At 34.6% G+C, this 12473-nt stretch overlaps 1 protein-coding gene across 1 annotated transcript; it reads right to left on the bottom strand.

The window, feature by feature from the left end:
• Window positions 1-1762: 1762 nt before the first annotated feature.
• Window positions 1763-12246, bottom strand: LOC126725456 (protein disulfide isomerase-like 1-6). Its single transcript, XM_050430209.1, has 12 exons — window positions 11499-12246; window positions 11076-11205; window positions 7805-7970; window positions 7397-7515; window positions 5103-5183; window positions 4924-5013; window positions 4731-4802; window positions 4573-4641; window positions 3808-3888; window positions 3406-3540; window positions 2304-2357; window positions 1763-2218 (listed from the first exon to the last, which is right to left on the bottom strand). The coding sequence occupies exons 1-12, from the start codon at window positions 12020-12022 to the stop codon at window positions 2123-2125; spliced, it is 1617 nt and encodes a 538-aa protein (XP_050286166.1). The 5' UTR covers window positions 12023-12246; the 3' UTR covers window positions 1763-2122.
• Window positions 12247-12473: the final 227 nt, after the last annotated feature.

The following is a 12473-nucleotide window of genomic DNA, read 5'->3' as shown; positions in this document are numbered from 1 at the left end:
TAATACTAAGTAAAAACTAATCAAATTCAAATATAATTTTTTGATCTCCAAATTGCCACCATCACCAGAGGGTTTTGTGTATCCATAATTTGAGGTAAGATCCTAGATATAAGCTTTAGTCATATGTTGTATAAGCACAAAGATGGCCTTAAGCCTACTACCCTTTTTAATGATAGATATGTGGCTTTAAGAAAGAACGAGAAATAAAGAAATTAATGGGTTGTCAAAGTTAGCAATTTCCTTACGATTTGTCTTGAACAATGTTGAGAAGCTAAACAGAGGAGCAACTGTGTCTCCTTCTTCCTCGGCTCGATTTGCTTGCACGATCAAAACCCAGTTATCTCAAGCGCATTACATTGTAGCATCTAGGATCTTAGTTTGGTGAGCAAGTTGGATGGGAGTGAGTTTTGGGAGTGAGGAGTGTTTTGATCTGTTTGGACTTTTGTTTTTGACATATTATGTATTAGAGTAACAGCTGGAAGAGAGGTGAGTTACAGATTAATAACGGAGGGAATCACAAGTGGGTAAAGTGTCAAAATTGAAACCACAGGAAGGCAAGTCAAATTAGAGGCAAACCACAGGTGGATAAAGTGTAATTATCCCAAAAAGGAAACAAAAAGATGTAATAATGAAATTGATAGACAATCTACCTAATCACCTAAAAGATAAAAAAGGTTGTTTGCTAAAATTGAAAGATTCTATAGACATACCTATTGCTTGTATTAAGTGTAGGAAATATGGACACCATGTCACAGAATATGGAAAATGAGAAAAGACTAAGAAAGGAAAAACAGAAATGAAACAAGATGGAACAAACATAAAACTAGTAACTCTACAATACTTAATGATAGAAGCAAAAATAGTAAAACAAGAAATTAAAGAGGATAATTTCACAGACATAAATGAACAAAATATTACTGAAATAGAAAACTTGACAGGTTTTCCTACAATAGACATCTAGAGGGGATCCTGGTGGTATTTTTCCAGAGCATACCAAAACATAAATAAATAATAACATCCACTTTTTGCCCATAAGATGACCCAAAAACTCCATGAGTCGAGCAATAACATGGTGGATACAACTTGGGACCTTTATGTTTAAGATACATCACCCACCACTTGGGCTATCCTTGAAGGGGCGACACTAAGATTTTATTGCAATATATTCTGTTGGGTCTATCCAAGCAACCGCCTAACAGTAATACGCCCACATAGTGAAATAACTGCACATTGATATTCGCACACACTCAGAGAACCCAAAACTTGGAAAGCTTTCAATTGCTGATTTTTCACATAGAAACGACTAATAAATAATAATGCACACTGAACCTCCCGCGCCAGATATCAGCCCACCAAGCCATGAATATCCTAATAGACACTGACATGACCGGTTCATTGGCATAAAACCAACATGCAATGGGCTGTGGCTGAGCACAGTTTTCTTATGGATTATTGAGGATCTTGGTACCAGATCTAAAACTAAGAGTAAAATGGTCAGCATATAAACGTTACCATTTTGATCTTCATCCTTTTCTCCCATGCTATCTTGGTATTATACAGGAGAAAAAGAAGGCATTGGGAAGCAGTAGTTTCAATATAAAAATTTGTACTCCTAGAGCTATTCAGGTGTTTTTATGCCCCAAAACGTTATTCAATGTTTACAAAGGCTGACAGGGGCTTCAAGGTGTCCTGTGTCCTGAGACACTTCAAGGCATTATATGTCCCTTTCAATATCCATTCGTCTATAAAATTTTCGTATAAATTGCTTATCAAAGGACTCTTTTGATACTTCAGTTATCCATAAACTTTCAATAGAGTTACATAATCAAATGAAATGAAACTTTAGCTAAACTAATCTCAGTCATCTTGACAATATCACTGTCACGAATAACAAAACAAAACCCCTTAACTCAGTGTCTACAGTCTACTTTGTAAGGAAGAAAGACATGTTTATATATATTTTGCTACTATGGAAGAACCTTGACCAACAATGCACATATTGATGCCAAAAGAACGTTTATTCTTCCTTGATTGAGTGCTATTTTTTTCTCTCGGGATTCTATTGGCTAAAACTAATCCTGTATCATTTTCTTTAGGGTTTATATTCAGTCGCTATATTTTTCTACAATTCATCTTTCTTGACATGATCTTTGGCTTTCAAGTGTTTGTTGATAGATGCTGCCAACTCCTTCAAACCGGATTTTGTAGATAGTTTAATCTGCAAGCATAGTAAATTTTTCCATCAATTGGCTGGAATACAAAAGTCAAAATAAATATATATAGATATGCCATGAAATAATTACCGGATTTGCTTTATCATTTGCTGGGTATAAGAAGAGTGCTGGATATTCATCTACCTGCAATATCAAACAAAAACAAAGGACACTCATCAGATCATTATTCCATCTCACAACTTTAATAAAAGCTATAAGGCCAAAAGTGTTCCTCATTAATGAGCTTCCAACATTCTTAATTACAGGGAAACCTGAACTATGTTTATTCTAATCTTAATATGAATTTTTTTATTGGTAATTACACACGCATATAATGGATTTTGAATTCAAGACCTCACCCTCCACCTTATTCTTATAAGAAAGGAAATGCCATCTCATTAACAATGATAAATACTCAGGGAGAGACAACCAAAACAGATTACAATGCTCAAACATATCTAAAAGAGAAAAACAAGGAGGAGAATAAAAGGCAAGAGAAAAAATAAAGGAACTCCTTTTTCCCCCCTGCAATGCATTTTAATGAGATCTATTACAATAATTCACTAATAATTCTTCCACTTGCACATGCAAAGGGAGTTAGGTAAAGAGACTCCTTTCTTTCCATTTCTTTACCTCTTTTAGATTCCCTTCATTTTTTTATTTATTGTTTTTAAATTTTTTGTTGCAATAGTTTAGGTTTGCCCATCCTTGAATGCTGACCAAGAAAGCATCATTCACTCACTCTACCAACAAGAAATCATCATGCTACCAGAAAGCTAAAAGGTCAGAACCTGATTCCTTTTAGATTACAGCCTAACAGAGCTTTAAATTAATTCCTTATGCTTTCAAACTGCTTGATTATGAGGGATGAATTCACACCTTCAAAAGATATGGGAAAGAAAATCAAAAACTAATCAAATTTCCTTTTAATATCACCCTTAATAGATAGCCTTATGCTTTCAAACCACTTGATTATGAGGGATGAATTCACACCTTCAGAAGATATGGGAAACAGAGCATAAAAAACTAATCAAATTTCCTTTTAATGTCATATTACCCCTAATAGGAATCTAGGTCCTTTTTATTCAACCAGTTGAAAAGCAAGGTTTCCCCACAAGGACTGACTTTTTGAAAGTACTGCATACTCAACATAGTAAAAAAATGCACTGATGCAACTTTTCATAGCACTTACCTGCAGTTTTGGGTGTTCATTAGTGGAAGCATCTATCCTTGCAAAGACCAGATTATCCAAGCCTTTGAAGTGCTTTGCCAACTTTTCAACATGCTTGCTAGTGGTTTCACAGCTGATGCACCATGGTGTATGTACCTGTTTTCCAACAGTCAATAAAAGGTTCTTTGAGGAGACAATTGAACTCTTTTTTTTTTTATAGGTAAAAATAAATTAAAAAAATTAGTTCACAAAATTCTGAAACCATAGGGCTGCTAAAGGAATGATGGTTTGTGTAATGGGAATGTATTACCAAGAAAATGCTCACTATGATCACATATTTCATATTTCAACTTCCATCAAAATAACAATGCTTAGATGTCAGGAGCAAAGGTAAAATGGATGGAAGGCACAAAAGTATCAAACCTCCAGAAGAACATTCTTGGGACTGCTCAAAACCAAATCATCAAATGTCTTTCCTACAATGATTTGGATGCTTGCCTCTTTCTGCAATTCTCACAATAGAAAACATATTTAGAAGATTACAGTGATTTATAAACATAAAATAAAAATTTGAAAGATTATAAACATAGAACAAAATAAAAAAACAAACATTTTCTATATTTTTTGGTTCATTCTTGTCTTAGAAAATTAATCAAGTCCATCATGTTATGCTTATGCATTGGACTGAAAATGAACCTATACACATTTGATAGCATTTTTATGAGTTCATGTTTGTGCATTTAACGACATATTATACAGTGAGAACTAAAGAATAAAACTAAACATTCTAAGCTATTTTCTTAAGAACAGAATATTCCTCCATATCAGTTTAAAAGAAAGTTCCTCCAACCTCTACCTAGCGACTCAAATAAGCTGCAATGTGAACTTTTAATCACATGACCTATTGAACAGTCATGCAATTTGTTTAGATTATTTAATGAGTCATGTAATTAAAAGACGTGTAATTGGTCTTACGAACCACCATATAATGGGTTGGAGGAGATTCATCCAACTTGATTTGGAGGAAACTTTATCCTTTTCCTAATGACTTTTAAGATGTCACCAAATTGCACTAATTGGCTATCTGAGGAGCTATTATTCCTGAATTTTCTAACAAAGAATAACTAGGAAGGATGCTCCAAGCTACAATCACAGTTGCAAAAAATCTATTTAAAAAAAAAAACTCACATTATCTGGTATTGTCTCTGACTTGAAATATGGAGAAAGAGTTCCATCCAGAAGCCTTGTGCAGAACTCCTACAAAAAGCCAATTCAGAAAATCATTATAGTTATTCAAGATATATGTCCAAAGGAAATTTTAAATTGGAAAAAGAAAGTTATATTACTTCTATGTTAATTGGGGTCAGGTCTGACTGTAACAAAAACTTTGAGCTGATTTTGTTATCAAATGCAGTCACCTATTGAACAAGAAGAAAACAATACCATCAGTTTATAGCTTCACCAAAATATTTTTCAAAAAAGAAAAGTTTATAGGAACAAAATAGCAGTTAATTTTAGTTTGCTAATTGGAGAACTAACCACAGTGTTCTTTGCTTCTTCAAGCCCAAATAAAGTTAAGAAAGGCTTTGCAAGGTTCTCGTCTGTAATGTCTACATACAAGAACATCATCTGCATTCACAAGATTATGTTAGGATAATCACGCCAGCAGAAGATTCCTAATTGCTATAATGGCTTCAAATGTAGGTCAAAGAAGTTACTTTAGACTTGAACTTCCTTGCAACTTCTTGAAGAGGCTCAAGAAGATTCTTAAATTCATCAACCTCTGCAAAGACAATGACCTGGCCGATAATGAAAACAACTCATTAATAAATTTACCTTATAAGCAATTCTGGTGTAGTGGCATGTATAATTTGTGATTAGCATTAAGCTTCACCAAGGATATGATGCTTTACAGGAAAGAAATACAAACTACTGATATAAAAGGTAACAACTAATTGCATCTTGAAAAATAGAATAGTAGACATATATATGAGTGCAGGAGGAACCAGGTTCCATATATTCATTAAAAAGTTATGTATATAGGTTTTGATCAAGGGTCCAAACAATCATGCTTGCAGGCTCAAACTTGCATCAGAATATAGGCAAGTTGCTTTATAATTCAACGTTCAGCAACTCAGAATTAAGAGAGATTAAAACAAACAATTTAGCGCAACAAGTTTCCTATATTTGTTCTCCTGAATTCTTAAGTACATAAGAAACAATACTAAGAAAGGTCATATATATCCATTCCTTTTCCTAATATACATATATATAAAATCTCATAAGCATGCTTCCTGGAGCTAATTGACTTTTTAGTAAAACAGTGGTGAACTGTACATTTTACAGCATCAATGCTACAAACTCTCCTGTAATTTAGGTCAGCAACAGAATTTTGTGATGCATCTGGCTGGGTATATTGAATTTTCAATCAAGATGAAAAGAAATTAAAATGGAAGGAGCCCTGCCCCATCGAGACAAAGAATAGCCAAAGAGACAAAGAACTATGATGAAGCAGCAATGAGTGAATTATTGAACGTGTAGAGCAAGAAGGCCAAATGAAACAATTAGAAAAGCATGACAGCATTCTGGCTCTACATAGAGCTTAATGGAAGAAATGGGTAGCCCATTGTTGGGATAAGCCCATTTTGGTGCTAAATTAAAAACTTCCAAAAAGGATTGATGTAAATTGCATTTGGCTTCTGGCGTCTACAACAGTAAAACATAATCCTTTTTTTTTTTTTCTTGATAAGTTTTGCCCCGAGGGCGGGATTGATGGGAGGGGGGAATTTAAACTAGTGACCTCCACTCCATGAGGTGTGGTCCCTAGCCAATTGTGCTACCTTGAGGTTAAACACAAACCATTTGAGCCTACTTTATGACTTATTTTCTTTGCCACTTAGCTCCTGTAAATAAATAGATGGAATGATGGATGTCAAATTACATATCAGTCATTAGAAAATCAACTTTTAATTGGCAGGAAAAAGGGGTTAAAACAGTCCATAATTTAGAATGTCACATTTGAGCTGGCCCTTAAAAAGCCTAAAATTTAAATTAAGAGTTTAACCCAATTTTACTCCGTAGATTTTTTTTTTCAAGTAAAATTTCCACAAGCACAATTTTACCCAGTACTTTATGACTGGTAAATAGGCATGTTTACAAAGTCAAGTCCACAATGCACCCTAACGAAGCAAGAAAAATTAGGAGGCATAGCTTCTAGCCAAGGCTGAAGCTATAACACACTAGATCTTCATCAAATTAAGAGTTTTGTCTAATTTTACTCAGTAGTTTATGAATGGTAAATAGGAAATTTTACAAAATCAAGTCCACAATACACTCTAACAAAGCAATAAATATTGGGAGTCATGGCATCTAGCCAAGGCCCAAATTACAACACAATAGATCTTTGCCAACACCTTCTAATAGGCATCCCATAATTAATAGACAACTTTGAAAATTATAGATATCCAAAAGTAACCACCGCACACCCTTGATGCGATAGTAACTTCACAAGTATAAATGCATGTAGGGTGTGGGGGCAAAAGCCGGGATTCAAGTCTCCAAAAATGAGCTTTCACACACATATACACTTACTTAGATTAGGCTAGAGTAGAATTTCTATCTTGTATAAAAAAAAATATATATATATATATATATCTCCAAAGGTACCACATTAGCTTAATTTCAGGAGAATCATTTCATCTTCTATAAGTTCTTTATTCCCCATTACATCATTATCAATAGCATATTTTGGTAAGTGACTATCATAGGTAAAATCCTCTATTCAGCCTTGTTAGGTGTGAGGTCTACAATACCTCTTCATAACAGTACTTCTATGCAGATTGGAAGCACAGAACATGCAGGGCTTTCCACCTCCATACATTACTCATAATCTTTTCAATATCACAATTATCAACCGCATAGTATTAAACTTAAAAGAAAATGGAGGAAATATATACAATATTGAAAACAAATCAAGAAACAGGGAAAGTTAAGTAAAGGAAATATCAGCAACCTGAAGTTGGACAGGACTGGAGTAAACTCTGGCAGAATTTAGCTCAGTCAGTTTGGTAACCAACGGCAACTTGTTGTAGTCCAAGAACTGTAATATTTTGTCCATTTTGAAGGTCCCTTCTGCAAATCCAAACAAATTCATCACTTATTCCCTCAGTAAATTATGGCCAACTTGTGTAATTTTCAGGAAACATGTTATAGAACCAAAGCATTAGACAAGTTTTAAGTGTCAAAGTACATCAAGAAATGTCAACCCCTTTTGAATAATTGAAAGCTGAGCATCACAAAGGAGAAATTTCAAAATTAACATATACACATTTTTTTCTTTTATAAATAAAATGTCACTAATTAGTCTTTCCAGGAAAACAGCAGGAGTAACAGATTTATTATCACCAAATCAGATACTCACCATATGGAGTGTATCTTTCTGGCTCACTTTTAACAATCCCAAGGAAATGGTTAGTATCTTTGATGTCTGGGAAAAGAACTGTGGCAACATCAATGTTGCTTGTTTCAACAAACTGGATTTCGTTGTCAGATATTGCTGCTTTAACAAATTGATCATAATCAGGTCCCTGTGAATATCTCTTATTATGTCAGTCATGACTTATAAGAAAACTTATCCACAAAAAAGATAAATAAATAAATAAGAAAACCTTCTATTTCTTGTATTAATGAAACATTGCATGCAATTATTAATAAATGAAAAAATTGTGATAATTTGATATAATGTACCATATTCTACAACTCTTGATTTTTGATTTCTTACATTGTATCACTATTAACAAATTCTTGACTGTCTACAAAGCTCAACTCAACTCAATCCAACTAAGCTTAATTCCAATCAAGTTAGGGTTATCTTTATGAATCCTTCTTCAACTAATCAATGTCAACTACACACATCCCTTTCCACCATCCTCTCTTTCTGAAATCATATTCTCTGTTACCTACCTAGTCCCTATATGTATCCTTTACTAGATCCACTTATGTTATTTTAGGCCTCCCCTACATTTTAGATTTTACTACTTCTCCTTGAATCAAATCACTCTTCCTGATGCAGCTAAACAGTATCCGTGCATTACTAAATTATCTTACGTGGCTCTCACTCATCTTTTCGTTATGCCACAAAGTTTCCACATATTCACCCACAGTGCTTAGAAACTTTTAGCAAAAAGAAAATCTTGACTGCTACTCATATATGTATATATTTGATAAGCAATCAATTTAATTGCTATTGATATGCCAATTGCTTGTTGATTAGGTGTGACCTAGCTATTTGATTCTACCACCGCAAATTTTTCTTTTTGATAAGTAATAAAGATTTATTGATATAAAAAAAAAAGAGACACCCAAGTACATAGGGAGTATATAGGGGTGTAACATATCAAATACAAAAATTACATAAATCAAGTAAATCCAAAATTGAAGAAAAAGGTTGGTTTCTCCACACTGAGAACCGGTACAATAAGGTTTTGAAAAATAGAAGCTTGAGATTAGGCATAGAATGCTCATTGTCTTCAAAACACCTACTACTTCTTTCCTTCCAAATACACCACATCAAACAATGAGGAACAACCATCCATATATCTCCATTACAATGGCGACCAAATCGACCTTGCCAGCAAGCAAGAAGCTCAACAACAAACATTGGCATAACCCAACAAACTCCAAATAAACCAAAAACCATATCCCACAACTCCAGAGCAACTGGACAATGAAGGAATAGATGGTCAACAGTTTCACTATTACACTTGCACATATAACACCAATCCAAAATGCATACCTTTCTTTTCCTTAAATTGTCAATTGTCAGACATTTCCCCAAGGCAACAGTCCATACAAAGAAAGCCAATCTAGAAGGAATCTTCTGCTTCCAAATGCTTTTCCAAGGGAAAAACTACTCACTATGGCTAACTAGAAGATGGTAGTACACACTAACCATAAACCCCTTACTCTTACAAGGTAGCCAACATCTCTTATCCTCCCCAATCCCCCTTACAAGAGTGCTATAAATTGTATTTATGAAGCTCCAAAAAGCTTCCAATTCCCGATTATGTACATCCCTACAAAAATATATCTCCCAATGAAGGACTCCATTGGTGTACCTCATTAGATCAGCCACACTAGCCTCTTTGTTTCAACAAATCCTATATATTTCAGGATAGCAATCTGCAAGAGAAGATGTTCCACACCATCAATCTAGCCAAAACTGCACTTTTGATCCATCTTTGATTTCATACAAAATAAACCGAGATAAAGAGGGCCACCCCCTTCTAATATTTTTCCACAAACTAACTTCATATGGACCAAAGAATGAGCTAGAATACCAACCACCCCAATCACAACCATACTTCACCTCTATCACTTGTTGCCATAGAGCATCCCTTTCTTGCCCAAATATCCATAACTACTTCCCTAATAAAGCTACATTAAAGGTTCTCAAGTTCCTAATCCCCAAACCACCTGAAGAAAGTGGAGTACAAACCGTGGTCCAATTAACAAGATGAAATTTGGGCTCATCCCCTAGGCCACCCCATAGAAAGCCCCGTTGAAGTCTTGCAATTCGGTTGGCCACTAAAGCAAGAATAAACTCAAAATAAACTCAAAAGAACGAAATAAGTAGTCCAGCCAACCAAGATGATTCTTGGTGAAATGCTAGGCAATGCCATAACTGCTCTGCACCTAAAGCATCGTCTATCTTTCACGGAGGCCATGGCTGCTTATGCTTATATGCTTACATCATTACACATACATATATTTAACTAAGCCATTCTGCACTATTTGTCTCTATAATTGGATTTTACATATTATGTACATAAAAGAAAATCTTTCTCCCCAACTCAATGCTGGTTAAAGACCAATTTCAACTATAATATTTAAAGGTCAATTATGAATAATTTATTGAACTCAGTTCCTTTCCAATTCCCTGTTACAATTTCTGTACTTACATGAAAGTATATCAAATTCAAGAAACAAACTGCTAACCTAGTAAAGAGATACATTCATAATAAATGAAAGAACAATCAGACATATGAGACCTATTGAACAGGTTGCCATTGCTTTGAGCAGACAAAATAGGGGAAAAAAGTGAGAGAGATTTTGAAGAAAGAGAGTTTGCGATTCTAATTGGTTCTTCTAGTCATGTAGTAAATTTTCCTCAATGAGTTGTCACAATATATCAATTATTTTTCAGTTTATGCTTGCACATTCCATTGTAGTCACTAGTCATATCACTTCCAATCCCTAAGTTTCAATGGTTGTAGGAGATGTTTCAAAAGAAGACCTAGCTATTAGTGAACATAGTCTAAAGACAACAAGTGCTATTAACAAGTGAAAGGACTAGATTCAGAATCACCAAGTGTCATTTAACAGAATTAGATAAGAGAAAACCAGATCTCGGTGGAAGAGAACAAACTTGTTTTGAGCATTGCTTCTCAAGTGTCCAATAGTTTCATTCATGAACCATGACATATAGTGAGACCATTATAGTAAAAAGATTGATACAACACCTTTTTAACACACAGTAATGTTTCCCTTTTAACATGATACTGGTCACAAGAACATATATACCATCAAGGCAAGAACATGGCATAAATTATATAGATAATATATTCATGGTTTGATATTTTTATTTCATCATCTTTCTAGTAAAATTCTTAAAATGATTCGAATTCACATACCTCAAATTTCTCAAACAGGCCAATAACAAATGTGTGGTACTTTTTAAGAAATTCGTCTGCCTCTGCCACTGAGCTTATTCTAATAAGAGGTACACCAGTTTTTTTCCTTGCCCAGATCACTATTTCTTCCCTGAATAAAAATTAACCCCACAAACACATGAAAACATACATATGCTTTGACAAGATACAAAAATTCATTCAAAACAAATTGTTAAACTATAGCATAGACCATTATGACAGCACCATTAAGGAAAAGCTATTTGATTTAAGTTGAATAAGTAACACTACAAGAAACCAAATACAACATGAATGAACCATAAGTTTATAGAACAAACCATCCTATGCAGGACATAATAATGAATGAGAATTATGAAACTGTGTTGATCTAATAATTATAGTTTGACAAGGAGAGTAGCTACTCACGCTGAAAGTCCACCAGTGTACGCTTGAGAAGTACCATTGACAAACAGAAGTAAAGTAGGAAACCCTTTGATCCCAAGAGTGGAGGCCGCCTTCGTATGCCGATCGGCATCAAGCTTAGCCATCAAAAGGGGACTCCCCAATTCCTTGAGTGAAGTTGCAGCCTCAGCAAACTGAGGCATAAGCTCAGCACTCCTTGCACACCAAGGTGCATAACCCAGAATCAGCACAAACTCATTCCCATCAATGGCCCTCTTAGTATTATCATTGTTAAGCTCAAGAACAATCCTCTGGGCTTTGGTTAAAACCTCAGCCTCTGATGGCCTCACACTGTGTGACCCTTCTTGTTGTTCTTGTCTCTCTTCCTCTTCATCCAATGCTATTAGTTCCTCAAGACTCTCCAAATCTTCTTCATCGTTTGCATTTGGGGTGGGGTCAGAAGCCTTGATGGTGATGAGAAAACTCAGAAACAGGACAAGAATGAGGGTGAAAAAGATGAATCTTGAAGTGGGTTTTCTTGTAAACATGGTGATTGTGAAAGCTATATATGAATGTTGAGTTTTTGGGCTTTTGAGGTGGGAATTGGATGAGATCTGAGTTAGGACATGAAGGTTTATTGAGAAGCTATATATGAATCTAAGGAAGATCTTACTGTTAGAAGAGATAGGTTTGGTCAAGTAGGAAATAAGGAGACTGAGATAAACGTGCAGTCGTGCAGGCAAAAGGGCTTCTTTTCTTTTTCATTTCGGTCCTCCTCCTCCTCTTTCTTTCTTTTTCTTTTTCTTTTTTTTATTTTTTTATTTTTTTATTTTTATTATTATTATTTTTTCCCTTCTAGGTTCTAGCAATGCTATCCCACTCATACACAACGAATTTTATTACATTTTTCACAATAATTTTATTTGCAAGCTTTCGCTAGTTCTTAACTTTTTTTTTTGAAACCCACTGCTACCATCATTTTTTTACCTAATTAAGGGT

The sequence above is a fragment of the Quercus robur genome, chromosome 5 (genome assembly GCF_932294415.1).
Source record: "Quercus robur chromosome 5, dhQueRobu3.1, whole genome shotgun sequence".
NCBI classification, from domain to species: Eukaryota; Viridiplantae; Streptophyta; class Magnoliopsida; order Fagales; family Fagaceae; genus Quercus; species Quercus robur.
This window is presented reverse-complemented; position numbering and strand designations above follow the sequence as displayed.

Excerpts from the sequence above, each read along its gene's own strand:
- LOC126725456 (XM_050430209.1), bottom strand. The coding sequence starts at position 12,022 with ATGTTTACAAGAAAACCCACTTCAAGATTCATCTTTTTCACCCTCATT. Across the intron at positions 4,642-4,730 it reads TGACCCCAATTAACATAGAA|GAGTTCTGCACAAGGCTTCT; the intron begins GTAATATAACTT and ends GGCTTTTTGTAG. Across the intron at positions 3,541-3,807 it reads CCAAGAATGTTCTTCTGGAG|GTACATACACCATGGTGCAT; the intron begins GTTTGATACTTT and ends GTTGGAAAACAG.